General features: G+C 46.2%; 1 protein-coding gene across 1 annotated transcript in view; it reads left to right on the plus strand.

Annotated features, from left to right (window-relative positions):
• The window catches only part of LOC119187174 (parathyroid hormone/parathyroid hormone-related peptide receptor), a 236,321-nt gene that overhangs the window by 121,234 nt on the left and 94,137 nt on the right, over positions 1–20,950 (plus strand). The window contains 1 exon segment of the mRNA XM_075889590.1: positions 7,563–7,662. Within this exon segment, the coding sequence (XP_075745705.1) occupies positions 7,563–7,662 (100 nt within the window).

Below are 20,950 nucleotides of genomic sequence, written 5' to 3' on the forward strand. Positions count from 1 at the left end.
AGTGTATTGCAGAGTGACTGTCTCTGCGAGCAGTATTGTGGGCATTCACACAGAGTGTGCCAAGTTGTTTCATCACTGCCACAATGGTTGCATGCAGCGGTGTCAGTCATTCCTATGCGGAACGCGTACGGATTGGTAAATGCGACGCCCAACCATAATCTGCACAGCATAGTAGCGTCTCGTCGGCGTAATTCCGGAGGAATTCGAAGACTGAGAGTTGCGTCTAAAGTACCTAACCGTGCATGGAAAAAAAGTGACTCGTTCCATTGTGACGTGGTGCGCTTGCGAGCAAGCATGCGGAGTTTCCGTGCAGCGTCAGTTCTGGAAAGCGGAATTGATATTTCATCGCTTTCAGTATGGGGAGAACGCGCCGCTCGATCGGTCCGTTCATTGCCAATTATTCCACAATGACTTGGCAGCCATTGAAAAGCTATTTCATGTCCTTCCTCAATGAATTGGTGAGTCTTTTCTGCAATCTCAAATACCAGCTGTTCGTACGGGCCGTGGCGTAAAGGGGATAGAAGGGATTGCAGCGCCGCCTTTGAGTCACTGAAAATTGTCCATTTTTGTGGCCGTCGATCGCTGATAAATTCCAATGCGGCACGAAGGGCTGTGAGCTCTGCTCCCGTTGATGTCGTGAGGTGGGAGGTCTTGAATTTTCTTGTCGTGTCTTTTATCGGTATAACAAATGATGCCGTTGAACTCTTCTGTAAAACGGAGCCGTCGGTGTATACGTGTATACAGCATTGATACGTCTCGCATAACAAGAGCAGAGCAAGCTGTCTAAGAGCAGGTGGCGACATATCTGCTTTTTTCTTGATGCCAGGTATAGTTAGCCTGATATTAGCCTGAGTCAGGCACCAGGGAGGAGTCAAAGGCCTGGCGGCGGGTGTGAAGCATGTTGGCAAAAAATCGCGGTATGTGGTGACCGTTTGGCAAAATGATGAACGTGGTCTGTCTGCTGGTAAAGAGGCTAGGTGGTGGCAGGGTGTCCGAGCAATATGCCTTATATGTGTCCGGAGTGCCTCAACGTCGATATGTGTCGTGATGAGGTGGTCACCGGCGATAGCTATAGTAGCCATTGTTGATGCACTACGAGGCAAGCCGAGGCAAATCCGGAGTGCCTGGGATTGAACACTCTGTAGCGTTCGAAGGCTTGTTTTGCTTGCATTGGTAAATGCCGGTAAGCTGTACCGCAGGAAACCGAGAAAAAGTACTCTGTACAGCTGTAGCATTGCACTGGGAGACATTCCCCAAGTTTTCCCTGCAAAGAACTTCAGTATATTACAGATGTCCATTAACCGTTTCTTCATGTACGAAACGTGATCGCTCCATGACAGATTCCTGTCAATTATGACGCCCAAAAACTTGTGCGATCGAACGTATGGCACAGTTTGACCATTGATGTTTATAGTGTACTTATCCATAGGCTTTCGAGTAAAAGCTACGAGGGCGCATTTCTCGGAAGAAATTTCCAAGCCTCGATTTCGGAGGTAGTGTAATGTTTCAGTGGCAGCTTTTTGAATTCTTCCTCGTAACTGCAGGCGTGTTACAGCCGATGCCCAAATGCAGATGTCATCTGCGTACATTGATAGCCTGACCGTGCTTGGCAAATGCTCAGTGAGAGCAATTAACGTAAGATTGAACAGCACAGGGCTGAGTACGCCACCCTGGGGGACGCCACGGTGGCTGTAATGTGGAGAGGTTGGACCGTCTTCAGTGCTCACAAAGAAGGATTGCATTGACAAATAACTACGTATCCAGCAATACATCCGACCACCTACTCCTATATCTTCGAGAGTGGTGAGAACAGCTTCATGCGTAACGTTGTCATACGCCCCTTTGACGTCTAGGAACAAAGATGCGCAGAGACGCTTACGGCCTTTCTCGTGTTGGACATAAGTGACCAGGTCGACTACGTTGTCAATCGATGCTCGACCACGCCGAAATCCTGCCATGGCATCTGGGTAGATGTTGTTACACTCCAAGAACCACTCCAGGCGTCCCAGGATCATACTCTCCATAACTTTGCCCACACAACTGGCCAATGCGATCGGACGATAAATGAGAGGTCCAACGGTGACTTGCCTAGCTTCAGAAGTGGAACTAGGCGACTTGTCTTCCAGCTTGTCGGGAGCGTTCCATGTTGTCAGGATTTGTTGTACAACTCCAAAAGGAGGATTCTCGCGCGTTCAACCAGATGACACAAGACCCTATAAGAAATTCTATCGGACCCTGGTGCCGACGTGCGTCCACACAAAGCTAGTGCTGCTCTGAGCTCCACGATGGAAAAAGGCATATCCATGCGGGAATCCAGTGTTTGTGGAGAGTTAGTCGAGGGCAATAGGCTATTGGGCACTGCGAGTGGCCCAGATACTCTGGCACAGAAGTCTTCTGCCACGTCAATGCTGCGTCTCTGTTCAAAAAGTGCGAGAGCCCTGAATGGTGACCACTGAGTGGGTTTTGTGCGGAGACCTCGTACCGTCTTCCACAGTTGGGATAAAGGTTTTCGTGGGTCAAGTGACTCACAAAAAGCAGTCCAACGTTGTGTCTCGAGTTTATTTATCCGGCGCTGAATCTTCTTTTGTATACGTCGAGCCATCCGTAAGTCTTCTATTGCCTCCGTGCGTTGGTATCTTCGTTCAGCACGCCGTCGGATTGCTCGAAGTCGTTCTACCTCGATGTCAAATTCCGTTACTTTGGGAGAGCAGGTGAGGGTACACGTAGTATCGTGTATTGTGCTTTTAATTATCTCCTCTATGTCGAGGGACATGTTTGCTTCACATTGCTCTTCCATGCGAGACTGGAATTTCAACCAGTCCACTCTCTGAACACTGTCGCGTATCTAGCATGGGACAATCCTTCGATTTTGACGTAAGTAGGAATGTGGTCACTTCCATGCGTTTCTATGTCTGGAAACCACTCAGCATGCCTGACGAGGCCTCGTCAGACAAAGGCCAGGTCAAGGCAGCTGCTATACCTTGAACCAAGTAGGAACGTTGGACTGCCATCATTTAGCAAGAAAAGTTGGTTGTCGGAGGCGAAGGACACCAACTCTCTCCCTTTAACATTGGTCTTCGAACTTCCCCAGATTGTATGATGGGCGTTGAAGTCGCCAATTATAATGCATGGGTGAGAGGTTGCTGACAGGATACCTTCTAGTCTTGTATGGTCGAAATGACTTGACGGAGAGAGGTAGGCACCCACAACCGTGATGGTAAGTCTCCTTTTCACTGTTATACTTATATATTGATTGTCGTCGTGGGGTGACACCGGATGATGAATGTATGTGAGGTCGCGGCGAATAAACATCAGAACTTTGCTATTGTCCACAGTTGCAGACGACATGAATGACTCATAACCAGAAAGTCTGATTTCTTTCTGCAAATTTGGCTCGCAGATGACAATGATGGGGAACTTATTGGTGTACACGAACCGACGGAAATCGGCGATGCGTGACCTCAGTCCCCGGGCATTCCATTGAATAACCGCTGCTTTTCGGACCTCTTCTCTGAAAGACAGTGGCTGGTGAGCCATTATTTACTCAAGCGCTGCGAGTACTGGACTCAAAGCGTCCAGTAATTGCAATGCACTTCTTGCTGACGGTGTGTGCAACTTGCTTAACAACAAGCCGATGGCGTTAATTAATGGTCGCAAAAGAGCTATTACTTGCTGATCTGTGTTCCACAAGTCCTCCATTACAGCAGCTTGCTCCGAAGAAGAAGGCTTCTGCTGCGGCTTTTCTGAGCGTTGTGTACGCGTAAGTGGAGGCCATTCTTCTGTACAGACTGGTCTGCCCCTTTGCTCTTTTACAACGTCTGTGTTTGCCGTGCTGTAAACTGAAGCTGGCGATCTTTCCTGATGCGTCGACTTATCGCCTGAGGTTGGCGCTTTCCGACGTGAAGACCTTCGACGGCGACGTCGTCTTCGCCGTATTTTCTCGGCAGCTTCTTTGTGGGTGGAGCTGTCTCGTACCATTTGCCTCAGAATAGAAAATTCTTTCTTTATGTGCGGACATTCTTTCGAAGAAGCCTTGTGAGCACCCTGACAGTTAGGACACTTCAGTGTGGTAGCGCTACAGTTGTCTTCCGCGTGTGGTTCGGCGCACCGGGGGCACGCTGCGGAGCTCCTGCAAACACCCTTTACATGGCCGATCTTCTGACAATTGAAGCATTGCACGGGTTTAGGAATGAACGGTCGAACTTGTTGACGAAAGTGGCCAACCTTCACGTATGCGGGAAGACAGTCACCTTTAAACGTTACTCTCACACAGCGTGTGTTTCCAAGCCGTCCAACGCTGACAATGACGTTGTCTTGACTCGCTGGTTTTATAAGTATTGGAAGGTCTGCGTTTGGTATTTCCGTGTTAATGTCGTAAATGACTCCTGATGTGGTCACACCATCGGCTGGTATGATGGACCTAACTGCAATGTTTCCCAGTTGTGTTACTTGTTGCAGCGTGCTCAGCGCACTCGGGTGCCGCACATCTACAGCCAGGATGTTTCTTCTTGTATTAAGCCGCAGGTCTTTAATCTCGTTCGGCACAGTGTTCTCAAAATAGAGCGAAAGCGCTTGCCTGTTCAGAGCACGCAGAATTTCGGTAGCGTTCTTTGGCACAAACAGGATGGAATGGGGCCATCGCTGGGGCGCCGTTTTCACGGTGGCTGTGCTTGACACCGGCGATGGATTGATGATCCGTCGCTTGGCCTTGCGGTGCAGGACAGGTTGAAAGCCGTCGTCTGAGGACTCGTCGCAAGATGCGGAGTACAGCTCAGTGTCATCGCTCTCACTGGATGTGTTTCCTCACTTCCTCGAGGAAGTGGCCGCGGTCGAACCGGAGTCAGACGTCGCCTCGTGAGGTTGTACATCCATTACCGCAACCTACGGGGCTATACACCCCACAACTGCAGCGAAAAGCCCAGAAAAGCACTGAGACGAGCGAGATGTGTTCTACAAAGAATCACTTCGTCTTCCTCTCTCGTCAACGTAAGTTAAAAGGAAAAGTAGGGGGCCTAGTGCAGTGCCTTGTTGAACGCCGCAGTGAGCACAAGAGAGGCGATACCTGCTGTAGTTAGCAGCATCAAACTACCGGCGACGAGTTGAGAATACACGAATACGATTAAGCATGGAAGGGCCTAAGTTAACGCATGAAAGTTTAAACAGTAAGTGAAGTCGTGAAATATTATCAAATACTTTTTCGATATCGACAAGTAAGGCATAAATATTGGAATAGCATTATCAACGTGCGAGTGAATTTTATGGGGCAAGAGAGCTAGTTGGGTTTCACAAGAGTGACCTAGACAAAAATGATGTTCATTGGGTGAAAGAACATTCCTACCAGACAAAAAAAGTTCCAGATTTCATGTACCTTGAGAAATCGATGTTATATGTGACGCATCCGGAGTGAAGGGGACGGTGGTGTAATTTTATTAAGCGATACGTTAGGAAAAGAAGCCAGAGTGATGTTTCCTCTCACATACATATTCTCAACAGCCGCGTATGGTTTATACAACCAGTGGTCTACAGATGCGTAACCATGCCAACAGTAACATGGATATTCCCAACACCAGTAGCGGTAAGCTGATATGTAACGTTCGTGCTTGCGAGACTCGATAGCCCTGGGTAGTGCTCCGTAGACCAACTTTAGTCGATGGCACTTAGCTACAAGTGACGTTAATCCGACGTAACGCCTATATGATATGAGTACATATGTAATGTTCTTAAAATTAAATAGCTAGCACTGCAACCACAATTGATGTTTCAACAACCTTACTTTTATATATAGTATCTCTCCGCAGCAGTTTTGAGACCTGGCGTGGCTGTGTAGTAGAATACTCAATTGCCACGCAGAATGACTGCGCTCGATTTCAGCTGGCATCCTGATATTTATTTTTCGCATTCGTCGGGTCAACGATGCCGATGTGCGTATTTCTTACCACACTTTTACGTTTAAATTAGCCATGTCTGTTCTCGCCGTTCCTGGGTAGGTATAAATTGTCATTCACTTGTGGCGCATACCCGCATACCGTGGCCCGTAGTACACGGGTGCCAAACGTCTCCAGAAGAGAATGTTTGGCGACGTACTCAACGGGATTTCCACGTCATTTATTGCTTAAACCTTGAACCCGTCTTACGCTCTCATACTGATTTCTGTCTACCTCAAGTTGAGGAGGCGACGCAAGAGCACTCAGACCTAGTCGGCGGCTATAGATAAATAAATACATAGATGCGTAGATATACAAACACTCAAAGTGCTTCGCATTTAATATATGCAGCTACATGTATAAATCACTTTTCGCATGCAACATGGGTTTGGTGGCACAAAAAGCAAAGCACGGCGTTGTTTTTTTTAATAGCAAACAAACTATATCAGTTAGTTCAAAGACGAGAAGCCAGTTAGGTCAAGCCAGAACTATCGTGCCCCCAAGCTTGCACTCTTGTAGTGATTTTGTGACGTCATTGATGACGTCAGCACTCTTGTGTGGTGATAGTGCGAGGGTCAATGTGACGTCAGAAGGGGGGGGGTGAGTCGGCATCTTACGGCGCATTCCACGGTGCGCGTGCGCCGCGCAAACTGAAGGTGCAGAAGGTTTGGCGGGGTTGAATCGTGAGTGCTGTCAATGTAGCGTTCATCGTCGATATTTTTAGGGGAGCAGAAACAGGCCTGCCGCACGGGTGACGGGTAACTGCGTGGCGCTATGCTTATACTACACGTCAGTATCTTTAGAGTTTGAGTGCTGCTTTTCGAGTTGAGATGGCGCAAAATGAACCAAGGGAAAATGCACGCAACACAAGAACTGACCTTGAACTCAAAATATTATTGCAAGTGCCACCTTCAAATATTGTCTACGGATGGTCTCACAACGCGTAAAAAGCTACTTTAACTTGTTCTTTCAATCAAGTTTTCAGTTGAAAGTCGGGGCTCGTGTCGTGCCCGCTCTTATTCCTTGTTTATTTCGCGCCATTTTTCTTAATAAATCCTTTCAAACTTTAATAATAATAATAATAATAATAATAATAATAATAATAATAATAATAATAATAATAATATAGTTTATTTTTGATCAATGCATTTTATGAAGGACTACTGCAGGTAAAAGCTGCTCTCCAAAACAGGCAGCTTGACAAGGGTCCAGAGCCACTTTTTAACACAACAGCAGTGTCAACAGTCAGCATTATCCACTCAAATAGCATGCAACAAAACATTCAAATCCCCAATTCCCCCACCAAATAAAAAGAACTATAGTAATAACAATATTGCAACTGTGGAGAACGATCAAAAACTGAAAACGTGTATTTCACATATTTAGGTTTGTGTACAGTGGAAGAAATGAATGGTAGCTTCCGCATATTCATTATGCAGTGTGAGAACTATGTAGAGTAAGCTTCCTTTGGGGCAGTTTGTTTTGAAGGTTTTTATTTTCCACGTTTTCTTGTTTAGCGTAATAAACAATGTAATATTTGGCTGTGGTCTCAATCCTGTTTGGCTCTGCGACTCTAGGGTTGAAACTGTATTACTATGTATTCCTGTGACAGAGACGTCGTGCCTTTCTTCTGTGCAGATTATCCCTAGTGACACAGACACCCCTGCGAAGCAGATGAATGTACTCGAGGAGGCCCAGAAAGAGTGCGAGGCAGACGACCGCAGCACCCCGTCTGCTGGTGAGTCTTCAGTTTCAGCAGCCCTAATCAATAGCTATTTGCCCTCCACCACGGCGTCTCTCATAATCATATGGTGTTTTGGGACGTTAAACTATACAAATAAATCAATCATTCATTCATTCAATCAATCAATCAATCAATAAATCAATGAATCAATCAATCAATAGCTATTTGCTCTCCCTCGTAGCAACAAACAAACGTGCTCAAGTTCGCATTATTCTTATTCTTATTTTTAATCTTCTGATCTTGTCTTATCTTGAGTATATATATATAGTGCGAGTGTTTCGGAAAAGGTCAAAGCAATTCATCGACGATTACGAGACCTCATGGCTAATGGTAATTCGAAGCGCAGCTGTTGAGGTGTATTGACTGCTCGAGAGGTTGAGGCGCGAATGCCTCACTAACCGGGAGACCACTGTAGGCAGCTTGTAGGCACGTTCAACAATAGCCACCCCAGGCAGTTCTTCGTCAACGCAGTGCTTTACTTCCACACAGGGTATCCGAGGACGGCCTCCACGCATACCTTAGTGATGATGCCGTCGGCAACAGCACGACGACGCCTACTACTGCGGTGCCGTGAGGTCCCTGTGGTGCCGCAGGTGGCCCGCCTTGGAACATGTGCATAATGAAATATTGGGAGCCCAAACTAACGGGACGCAAATGAGGAGACCAACGAGCACAGACTGAAGCTTTGTTTACGAAGAGTAAACCAAGTTTCAGTCTGAGCTCGCTTGTATTTTCTCCTTTGCATCCCGTTAGTTTCGCGCTTCTTATATTTCATTATGAATATATACTAACTAGCCAGCTTCGCCTATCAACCCCTCGGGACATGTCGTCTCGCCACTGTCGTTCCCTCATCCACGCGCTCTTTTCGCTATCGCCATCTTTCATGCACCGCTGCACTTTTCATTCGCTCTCCTTCGTCCTTGTTCGCTCTTTAGGTTACCACGACGACGCCGCCTGTAGAGGGGCGCTGTGCTATAAAACATGTTCGTTTTGGGCCAACTTGCGCCCGTAAAGCTAGATGAAAAAATTTCAAAATCTACTTGGGGCATTCCACACAAGGAGGCCCTGTGTTTGTTTGTTTGTTTGTTTGTTTGTTTGTTTCTTTGTTTGTTTGGTGCTGTCAATTCTGGAACATACCCACTCGGGGAGGATTGGCCAAAAAAATTTGTAGTAATCTATATATGATAATTACACACGGATTGTCATCCCATTACCGAAATGTACAAAGAATGAAAAAAAGAAGTTGCAAATAAAGTAAGAATAATAAAATAAAGATGAATCACTAAAATGAGATGGGTGCTAATACCATATCGAAAGAAAAAAATTTTGAGCTGACCAGACAGTTCAGTTTTCCTTACTCGATCAAGATCGAATGTATGTCCCCTATTTATTCACACTAACAATTAAGTCCCTAGAATTTTCGAGTATATATTGAAGCAGGCCTTATGTTGAAATACACTTGGTTTCTTGAATAAAATTACATACAGCATCAAATACATTTCTGTGGCAATGCCCCAAAATGGAGGAACAAAAACTTAGAACAGTTTTTTTTGTGTGGTTAAACTTAAACCTGCCGTCGAAAACGAAATAACCCGAAGCCTCTTCCTAATTAATGCATAGTTCCAACATGTTAGAAAATAATGCTCAATAGATTCTGTGTCTTCGCAGAATGGGCGCTGGGGAGATGTGACCGGGGCGCGTCTTTTCCTCCGAAGCCTCGTAGATCAAACTTTTTAAATTTCTAAAAAAAAAATATTTGTGCCCTATAATGTCACGCACAGCTTTGTAACATAAAAAGCCGTCCTCAAGTCAATAATTAAACACTTAATTAACTTGTTCTTGTAATTAGTCTCAACAGTGCCATGTTATCTGCGGCAAAGTATTTCCACCTTGACATAGACTTCGTTTTCGAAAACGATAGGAGCCTTATTGTCATCGAACTTTGATAAACAATCTGTATTGCTTCAAAAATAAACACATGTGACCGCAAACATAGCTCCACAACGGGATATTCCCACTAGAGTATTTAAATTTGCAACCATCCTTATTATTTGGGTTCGGAATTAACTCCTCCTGCATAGTACCTGCCTTTTTAGTTCTGACATAATTGGCAGAGTTATATCGTCGATTAAGTCTCGGCCATTCGCGATAACTGTGAATTTTATGCTACACGTCCGTCGCCTGCAAACTGCTGTATAAGTAACAATGGCGTACAGCAAATCTTTGCGCGTAAACGTACTCAAGTTCGAACGACGCCTGGAACGACCTCTTCGCTGTTGGTCAAAATGTGTGCACTTGTGCGAATGTTCTCGGCAATGGCTGCTATAGTTTTATGCGCCGAAACCTATATGTAATTATGAAGCGTGCCGTAAATGTAATTATGAAGGTTTTTATATTAATTGCGACTACCTGGGAAGAATGAGAGTCCACCAGTGGCAGCCGCACATGCAATGTCTACAAGCTAACCTTGTGCTTAGGTTATTTTCAAACTACAGAGTCTTCTCGTGCGGAAAAAATTCACCCAAGCATAAGGACGGCAGATAGGACCACGAGAAAAGTGTAAGCCCGTCCGGGGCAGAAACTGGGAGGATAACGAACCAGAGAAAACGCACGAAACGAAGTAGGTGGCACGAAAACGACAGGTGTAACATTAATATACGGCGCGAACAGAGCAAAGCATGCAGGAAGCAGGTATGTATAACCGATTTTCGTGTTGATATTAAAAGAGAAAAGTGTATCTGGGCGGGTCACATAACAAGTGGGACGGATAACCGATGTGTGCAAGAATGTACAGCAGCCGAGCGTGGCCGTGCTGGAGAGATGCAATTACTAAATTCGCGGGTCGCAAATAGAATCAGCTGGTGCAGGGTAAATTGGAAATCACCTGGGGATGCCCTCGTGATAAATACTTGGGATAAATACAGGTATAATCAACACGACCGTGACGACGGCGCAGAATTATGTCCACGCAGTCGGTGACGAGCCGACGCACTGGCATATAGTATTGACAATAGGAAAAAGAATGCTTCTTTGGGTCAGAGCACGACCCGGATACGTCTCTCTATGGTTCTCTGTGTGCGTGTCAACCTTGATGACTATTCAGACTGATGCAGATCTAGAAGAGGAAATGCTATTTTATTTTGATAGCAATTCCATGGACAGTCTAGGCGGGTAGTGCCATTCCATGTGAGTGCGTGAGCACGCGCGCGCGCACGTGTGTTTGTGTGTGTGTATGTAAATGCGCACCTTATAAAAATGCATACCTTATTCAAATGCGTACCTTATCGCGTGAAAAGTGAAAACGCCTATGAAAACGCCTGTGGGAGGCGGGGTGTTCAGTGAGCAGATCATTCAGTTGGGAGTCACCTACGACATCCCTTATAATCTCATGAAACGCGAAATTCCACATTTATGCAAGGTCAATCAGCGTTTGAAGCTGGGTATGACATCACCTGCAGCGCAGAGAAACAAAAAGAAGTACCACTGCAGGTGTGCCCATTCTGTAGACATCCTTCAACAAGTAAGCCTGTGTGCTGGAAATAACAATGAAAAGAATGTCAAGTGACAGTATAGTATTACGCTCTTGCAAACCAGTGTAACGGGGAAAGTGAAAGCTAACGCTTGGCTCGTCCAGTGGCACGAGGCAGCTTAACGAACCAAGCCACCGATAACTTTGACTACGCCCTCCTCCTAGATTGTGTAGCCTCTATGTGCCCGCACTCGTGAAGTGAGAACAAAACACAGTCCAAATGGGAAAACGCCATAATTTATGGTTAACAGCAACGCGTTGAACCGCCCGCTTCCCTTCGTCGGAGCAACGTAAAATAATGTGATCCAACTCTGCGTGTCACGAAAATGCAGTGCCTGCCGCTCCATTGGAGGGCCTCGTTCCCAATAAGGGCACCATTTTGACGCTGCGCGTTCTGCCATGCTATTGTATAGCAGGATTCCTTCAATACACTTCCGAGTTTAGTCATTTCTAAGTGATCATCCTTTGATTTGTAGGAGTTGTTTGCGATGAGCGTGATTTGAGAAAAGCATGAACGCCGAATTTTTTCGCGAATAAAGACACGCCAAGTGTCGAAAAGCGATGTTGAATGATTAAAATGGCGGCCTGTGTTATTCGAGTTTTCGTGCTCGTACCCTGAGATCCAAAAGCATCAGCGTACATGTATATGAAAATTGTTTTCAGAGTTAGCAAGGAATATAAAACACTTTCTGGTGGGACACCGAGGTAAACGCGTTGCTCTTCGCTCGTTAAATATGCAAGCTTAACCTGAACGCAATGATCTCTGAGAAATTCATGTACGAAGTAAAGAGCATTTCCCTACACGCCCTTGGCTTGAAGTTCGCTGACGACCGTTATCTGAGGCTCACATTTATATGCCTTGTATGTCCATGAAGACTGCGAGTGTTGGTCAGTAAATAGTCCAAAGCACTGTCCTGGGCACTCAGTAGTGCACGAGCCAAATCCAGTCATGCGCGATGGCCATCATCTTCTTGATAAATGTACCTAGCTATTCTTTTGTATAATAATCTTTCTATCAACTGAGACATGCATGATGTTAGTGATAGCGGTCCATATGAGGCGAGGCTCGCAGGATCACTTTTCTGACTTTAAGATTGGCACCAAATCATGCTGTCTTCCGTACAACAGGGATCTCCCCCATGCCCGAAACATAATTGAACAGGTTCGAAAGAGCGCGTTTTCGCTTATAACAAGGTACCTTCTTTATCAGATACTGTTGATGTCGCCATCACCGGGGCAATTCAAACAATAAGAAGCAGAGCGCAAAAAGAGTCTTTTGGTGATAGAAGTTCCTCAAGTGGCTTCAAAGAAGAAGGTAATTAATGTGTAGCCGAGTCTCTTCTGATCCCCGTTTTGGCGTCTCAGTCATTGTTGACGCAGCTGTCTAAAACCGGCCAGTCCTTCGCAGGCACGGCGCTCCTTCGGCGACTAAGATCGAGAACCGGCTCACATTTATACGCGGAGCAGAACACATTTCGATAACTACGCTTGAAGTCACCTAATTTGAGCCCTATGGACCCGCCATGGTGTTTTGTGAATCTTGCTTGTTACTTCTGCATACCTCTAGCTGCCAGCAAAGCACGCCGTTCCAGCCGTTGAAGCAAAGCTTGTTGTGCTGGGTAACTTGGGCGCCCTGTACAGTGGCCACGTGAAACTTTACACCAACGGATCGTCGTGCACACAATCGGATGGCTACACAGCGGCTTTCTGTATGTCCTACCTTCGTGCGTCTGTGCTGGCCGGTAAATGCGGCCCTTTCTACCTAAAACGGTAGAAAGCGTTACAATTACCGCGGCTTTACGAAAATTGCGATCGTATTCTGTACGAGGTGTGGTATTGCTGACGGACTCAAAGTCGGTGCTACAACGACTACATCGCGGTCTACCTCTAGAAAAGTTACCGAGACAATCTCTGGCGCTCATTAAACCCCTCATAGACAAGAACTTCAATGCACAGTCGGAGAAAGAAAGAAAGAAAGAAAGAAAGAAAGAAAGAAAGAAAGAAAGAAAGAAAGAAAGAAAGAAAGAAAGAAAGAAAGAAAGAAAGAAAGAAAGAAAGAAAATACAGTCGGCCAGTAATATACAGCTCCGCTTGCCCTTTTTTCCTGGTATAAGAAGGCCAATAAATTGCTTTTGTTAGAGCTTAACTAATTAAATGTTGGTTGCTTTAACTGATATGCAGCTTCATACACGGCGATAACTAGCAAACGATGGTATAGAAATATTGGTTCAAACCCACGTATCTTTTTTTTTCTTTCACACAGAAAAATTTGTTGGAAATTGGGATGCAGTATTTTCAAACTTTTTGCTTTAACGCACCGGGGCTCATTTAGCGATGTAAAAGCTGCAAGAGATAAGGAGCTAAGCAGAGTGAACTTATAATAATATACGATAAAAAATTCGCAGATTATAACATTCAGGAATAGGCCTGATGAGTTCCATATGTGGAGCCACTTTCAAAAAGAGAACTGTACTATGCCTCCTCATTCTTTTCCATTTGCCTACCCACACCTTAGAACATTAAAGGCACCATTTCTTCTCGACCGAGTTGTTCGTTCTACCGAATGGACGAAAAGCATTCTAAGAATAACGACGGAGAGGGGGAACTGCTCATTCGTCCATGCAGAAACTAATTATAAAATTCTTGTGCTGCTGAAGCGTGTCATCTTTACCTATAGGAACTCATTTCTTCCTCTATTTTTTTCATTTTTGTTTTTCTTTAGAATAGTCTGACGTACAGTTCACGAAGACATCTATTGATGAATAAAGCAGCTGCTGTTTTCGGTTTGACAACTTGTTTCTATATCAGTTCCAATCTATCAACAGGGCGAAGCTTCCACCTCAGTAAACACGAGACATTTTTGTATAGAATCGTTCTTGAATGTCGAGTATGTCGAACCTACTAAGCCGAGAGCGACTATACTGCCGTTAAAAAAAATCTCAGCATATCCACGAGGTGAATCATGACGAGTGGCGTGAAGCTCTCTGCAGGAAAGTTAATCGCCCTAGTCAATCGTCAAACTAAAGACGTGAGAGACGCTGTGTGCATATCTCGGCCTTGCGCGCTTTTCGCCGCGTCTTTGTCTTTCATCTAGGGACTCCGGGCTGCGAAAAAGAGCACGCGTCGAGAGCAAGTGCCTTTTATAAGGGCGGGCGATGCGAGCGCCATGTGTCAACACGCCGTTTAATCAGCTTAAACAAGCGCCATCTGCCGTCCTAGTAGCGGCACGTATCACAGCATATCCACGGAGTGAATGATGATGAGTGGGGCGAAGCGCCCGTAAGTCCATCCGCGCTTCCGCCCATCCGTTCGTTCTTGCTTCCATCCGTGTGACCGTCCGTGCGTACGTCCGTCCGTGCTTCCATCTATGCCACCATCCATCCGTGCGAGCGCCTGTGCGTCCGTCCGTCAGTGCGTCCTTTTGTCCGTCTGTCAGTCTGTTCGTCCATGCGTGCGTCCGCCTGTCTATCTGTCTGTCCGTCCGTCTGTTCATCAATTCATCCATCCATCCATCCATCCATCCATCCATCCATCCATCCATCCATCCATCCATCCATCCATCCATCCATCTAGTGAACACTACAAGTACTCCCATCTCGCATCTTTTCATCATGTATTTATCATAAACAAGTACCGCCATCCAGCGGACATTCTAAGGACTAAACAAAAGGTGGCTACTACTACGGACACAGGACGTACGACTCACGGCGTAAGGAGTTTCACCCTAAAGAAGGAGTTATATACAGTTACGCGGAACGGGAAGGCTTAGAAAGTGCGGTGCAGTGATTTGCCTGTACATCAGCGACGTTCGTGTTCACGGACAAGAACGCGCTGGCGTTCCTAACTTGCAGCCTGATTGGCGTCCATGGCGGGAAAGGAAACCTTCATTTACGATGCAATGTAACAACGCCTAGACCTGTTTCAAAGCCTGCTTTTGCCTGTGGCAGCGTGTGACTAGGAAGCCTACATGACCGGCTCTCAACGTGCGACTGTCAGATATGTTCTTCCGTTTTGTTTTTTTTTTTTGTTTTTTTGTACAGCGTCTACTCACGCAATCGTCCCCTGATGCCACTGTATGAACGCGCAAGGGGCGCTAAGGATGATAAGTCGCACTTGACGTTGCGAAGGGAGCGCGCAGGCCCGGCAGCTCGTCTATGTGCCACTGCGCGGTAGCACCATCGCCTTAACATTTAAAGACGATAGTCTTTCTTGGTGATATTCGACGGAAAAATTTTGGTCTGTCTGTCTGTCTGTCAATCTATCTATCTATCTATCTATCTATCTATCTATCTATCTATCTATCTATCTATCTATCTATCTATCTGTCTGTCTGTCTGTCTGTCTGTCTGTCTGTCTGTCTGTCTGTCTGTCTGTCTGTCTGTCTGTACATTTGTTTGTTTGTCCGCCCTAACGATACCTCAAACGGCATTAAACGGCTGACCTCATCCACAGCGCCCACCAATATTGCTCAAGGTTTAGCATCCATAGTTGTGCGATGGTCAATTGAAAAAGCAAATATTGCGCATATCTGAGGCGCCATAACAACATGTCTATGTTTTGTATGTCTACCTTTATGCTAGAAGAAAACACACACAAAACACTCTAAAGACTGTCAAGGACGCACTGTAACGCGCTGCGCTGACAGTGCAACGCGATGCCCAAAAAGGTGTTTTCAACGCTTTGCTACGACGGCACGGTGGTGGCACCTGCCCGTCGCTTTCCATTCTACACCTTATCACCTCCGTGACTGGCGCGCATCTTTCTCCACGGTCGCGCATGCCTTCGTTTTCGAAGATAACTGCCAGATGGCGCTCGTGTTTAACGTGCCTAGATGCGCTTGTTCGCCTCCGTTACACGCTCGAGGTACTCTAACGCAGCGCCTTCGGAATACTATTCACCGATTTTCTTGCGCAGAACACCAAATAAACGTTTTGTTCACTCTCTCCAGATGCAAGACTATCGTCTTTCGACGACATTTACAGTGTGGAATGTAGATTCGGGCAAATTTTTATCCTCGCCATCCTCGCCATCCTCGCGTCACTCCTCTTCGCCCTCTAAGCTCTTTCCCGCCCTATGCTAGACTACACGCGGCTATGATTTTTCGCCCTCGCAACCCCTTTTTCATCCTCATCAACGTCACTTTCGTCCTCAACCCCACTTCCCTTTTCCTCTGCTTTTTGTTAGACCATACTACTCATGGTTTCGCCATACTATGCTGGCTATGCTATGCGTTACTCTCTCACATATCATTCCTGTTCTCACCCTCACAGCATTCTGCATCCTTACTTTCTTTCCCGCCCCCTTCCTACACAATTGGCTATGCTATAGATGGCTATGTGTACATGGTTTTCCCTGCCTGATGCCACCATACACGGCTATGCTATGCTTTACCCTCTCCCGTAATTATTTCTTTCTTACTTACTCTCCATTACCTTTCTTGCCCTCTTACTATACGTTATTATGCATGATTACATCTGCGTTACGCTATATGTGATTTTGCTAAGTATATTCCTCTCTCCTCATCCTTACCTCATGCGTATCTCAATGGAACGCTTGCGTCTGTGGTTGTCTCACAGAACAAGTTTAAGATGCGGTGGTTCAGAGCCGCGAGAAGCGCGACACGATGTCCCAATATACCAAAACTTGGGAGTAACTCAGAACACCCACCTGAGCTCATTTACGAAGCGTGGCGGCTTGTCAGACAAAAATGTTGGTCAGCCTTCTTCATCCAAATTGTTTATTGTTGTGGTGGTGGATCCGTTTCTCCGAAATGTATCACTTCTCTCGGGTTTATGACCTTTTTTTTTTCAAACACTCCGAGTATAAAACATATCTTGGCGGACTTTCTTCGCTTTTATCTTGCTTTGGGGTTTACGGTGAGTGACTTAGGGCATCAACAGTCTAGTTTTCAGTTCTCCCGTGTTGCTGAAATGTGTACTAGCAATTCCCGAAGAGAAGTGCCCACCGATGAATCGGAAAGCCCACTGCACCCAAAAAAAGTATTCCACGGCCATCTGAGCCAACGGCCAACAACTTGTACCCGGTGTTAAACAAATTTCTGAGTACATGCATGGCAGTCATTTCGTTTTGCTGACAGGCCATAAGCCCCTGACGAGTTTGCTGAAACCAAGAAAAGCCATCGCTTCTATAGCCGGAGCCAGTGGCCACGGAAGCGATAGCTTTCTCGTGGTCGCTTCATAACTAGCAGCTGCGTCACAACAGTGCATGGGATATAAATATGGTTCGTGATGTTTTACGAGCAATATTGTAAACTGCACCGTAGTGGGGACATGGTATTATTTTTTACCACCCGAATTTCAACAGCTTGCTCATTCGTAAGTGTCCACGCTAAAGCCAAGCTTCAAGCCCACGTTCTCAATATCAGCAGTTTGACGCCGTTTTCGTCGTGCTACCACGGCCGCCCGCCCCATTGTGCGGTATCTCTGCTCAGCGAACACCAAATCAGAAAAATGGCAATGGAGGCAATCAGGGTTCTGCTGATGGTCTTGTTGTTTCATGTGTTACAACAGCTGTTCCCTTAGCAGTAGGCAAGTAAGCTGCGACTGACAGCCAGCCGTCGTTGCATTGGCAGCGTCATAATAGGAGCCGACAGATCTTTCCCGACGGTGTCGCTACTGATCCGTGAGAAATGCCCGATGCCCCGCATACCACCGCGTCGATTCACTGACTGTGGCAGTGCTGCCTGTGGAATTTTGTTTTTTACTAGTTGCAATTGTTATTGCTGGAGGGCGCTGCTGCCGGTTTTTACTTACACATAGTTTGTTTTCCCTTCACTGAGACCTTTAACACAATGTCTGCACACGCACAGGGTTAGATTTGTGTGTGAGTCTAGTTGTGTGCAGAGGTGCATTAGTCAACACCAGGGCTGGGCAGAGATACCCGAAAAAGTATTCCGGAATTCAGGTATCGAAATACACGCTCCGGAAGCCTAAAATGCAGATGCTGAAATACATTTGTAATTGACGTAACGGGATATTTCAGAGATACTTTTGCAAGAAGACTAAAAAAGTAATCCGGAATACAGATACAGCAATACAGATACCGAAATACTTTTTTCTATGTCAGGGACAATCATACTCCGTACACATGTTTGTTATGTGCAGTATAATATTTAAAATGCGCAGCGCATTGAAACTTCCAAATAAATTTGTTCATTATTTCACCACCGTACCTTGGGAGTCATTAATACATTGCAAATGAGGCTAATACTTCACATGATTGTTAAGAACGACATATTTAGAAATATCAGTTGCAATAGAAAGCTATGCTGTACGAGACCAAGAATGACTCGCATTCTACACCGAAATCGGGATAATTGGCGGCAACAGTGATAGCTATGCTAGAAGTATACCATAGTTCAAGCGAAGTGCTGGAACCATAAACAAATTAATCGAGACTAAACTTTTATTTAACACAAATGTGTTTAGCTTAAACGTTCGGCACGTCAATTGCACTTAAAGCGCCTGTTCACCACCCAGAGGTCGAAATTCAGTTGTGGTGGGGAAATAGTGCACGAGTGTACGACGAACACAGAGCCGTGACAATGTTTCAAAACGGTGCAGTAACAATAGCGGAGTTCGAAGCGTTTCGTTATCAAAATCGTGACTACCACACATTTCGCTCCCTCCTGCGCTTCGCTTCGCTAGTATCCTATGTCACGCCGCTTTGTCCTCTCGCCGAGCTTCCCTCCCAGGAACCCATGCTCCTCCCAATCTCGCGTGGCATACGTCATCGCTGACGCGCTGCTTGAAACACCGTCTACTTCCGGTTGTTGCGACTCCGGCATCCGAACTCCGTCATGCTTGTTGACGAACCGTGGCTGCAGTAATAGTTTCAGTATGGACCCTGCGTTGCGTACACGCCTTCAAATGATCGCCAACACGATGGACCCGAACGGGGACACGCCGTGCCCCGCACGTGTTGCACGTGCGCGGACAACACGACGAACAACAACAAGCACCACAGACAACTGCTTTCAGACTGACCGGAAGTCGTAGGCTCTTGCTCGACCAATCACAGCATATTTGGCTTGGCGCGTCAGTGAAGTGGCACGGTGCGTCACGGGGGAGGCCCGAAAGGCCCGTAAAGAAGGAGGGATTGTTTCTTGGAATTTGTGGCGCGGCGCTGGCGGCTTGTAACGCGGCCACGTCTAAAATGATTGATCGCGACGGCATTTCGCACATGATGCGCGCGTTTACATGAAATGCTTGAAAAAAAAAATATCGGAGATGGTTCACGGACCCTTTCGGAAGCAGTAGCTCCTTAAATAGGCCATCATCTAGACATCATCGGTTCAGCCTCAACACAAGACTCGCGAACGAGAAATGCCGCTCTACAGCTGCAGAGGAGCATAAATTTGGGTTATAGCGGATACAATTCACATTGATACGGTGAGCGCAGTAAGTGTAGTGCGTCAGTAAACAATGACTAAATTGCGGAGTGGGTGTTCGCCGTGGTGGTCTAGTGGCTAAGGTACTCGGCTGCTGACCCTCAGGTCGCGGGATCGAATCCCGGCTGCGGCGGCTGCATTTCCGATGGAGGCGGAAATGTTGTAGGCCCGTGTGCTCAGATTTGGGTGCACTTTAAAGAACCCCAGGTGGTCGAAATTTCTGGAGCCGTTCACTACGGTGTCTCTCATAATCAAGTGGTGATTTTGGGACGTTAAACCCCCAAAATCAATCAATGCGGAGTGGGTGCTGCTGTACAGGGACCACCATCTTTACGAAAGTACGTTACCCGTTACAGTTACGAAATTGTAACGAGTACGTTACTGAACTATCAAAAAGCAATGTACTACCGCTAACGCAGTTACTTGTAACACGTTACAATGAACACTGGACGAACACAACGGTCAGCATGTGTCTCTAAGTAAAAAAAGAAAAGGAAGTAAGGCTCCTGATTTCCTTCCTGCCACTGTAATGGCGGCGCTTACTTCAACAGCCTTCTACTCAGTGGACTAGCGGTTCAGGCTAGTTGATTTCCAGTTTTGCTAAAGAGACCTTGCGCGAAGCAAAAGGGAAACACATAAACAATGAAGACGACCGCTTACTTCCAGTTGAAGGTTTAGTGTTTCCTAGAAACATAGAAAAAGCAAAAAAGAGAACGAACAAAACAAGGAATGCGAAAGGAAACGCGAAAAGACCTCCTTCCAATCGCCGAGTGGCCATTCTGGCGTTTTTCAGAAATGCTTTGGAGAAAGAAGTATATCGTTGATGGCGGACGGCACCGCACACCAAATTCTTTGGGGGGTTTGTGGCTTCCGCGATAAGCTCAGTTTTTTCAAATGGGTGCCGCAAAAAAAAAGGCGGGGCCGGAGAAGAAATTTCTTTTATTTATTTATTTGACTTACATGCACAAATACCCAAGGACACAGAGGAAAGAGGGAGAGCGCAAGCTGGCACCTGCCACCTGGAGGGGCACAACGCCTGCTCACTCTTTAGGGAGGAGGGAATAAACTGAGGAAACAAATATTGGAGACTAGAAAGAGGGAAGAAGATGAGGAATAAAAAAAACGACGTAGGCTTCGACGAGTAGGAGTAAAGAAACATGAATAAAAATAATAAAAAGGCATCTCTAAACGGGTGGCCAGGTCCGTTTGGCCCATAATTGTAAGGAGAGCTCAGTGGGCCTGGCCGCGGCGGGATGCACAACCGCTCTGAAAGAAAAAAAAACACTGTTCGTTCAATTGGCATGAGGGAACACGTTTTAAAAAATGACAGATCCCACGTACAG

Source organism: Rhipicephalus microplus, chromosome 3, assembly GCF_043290135.1.
Source record: "Rhipicephalus microplus isolate Deutch F79 chromosome 3, USDA_Rmic, whole genome shotgun sequence".
NCBI lineage: Eukaryota > Metazoa > Arthropoda > Arachnida > Ixodida > Ixodidae > Rhipicephalus > Rhipicephalus microplus.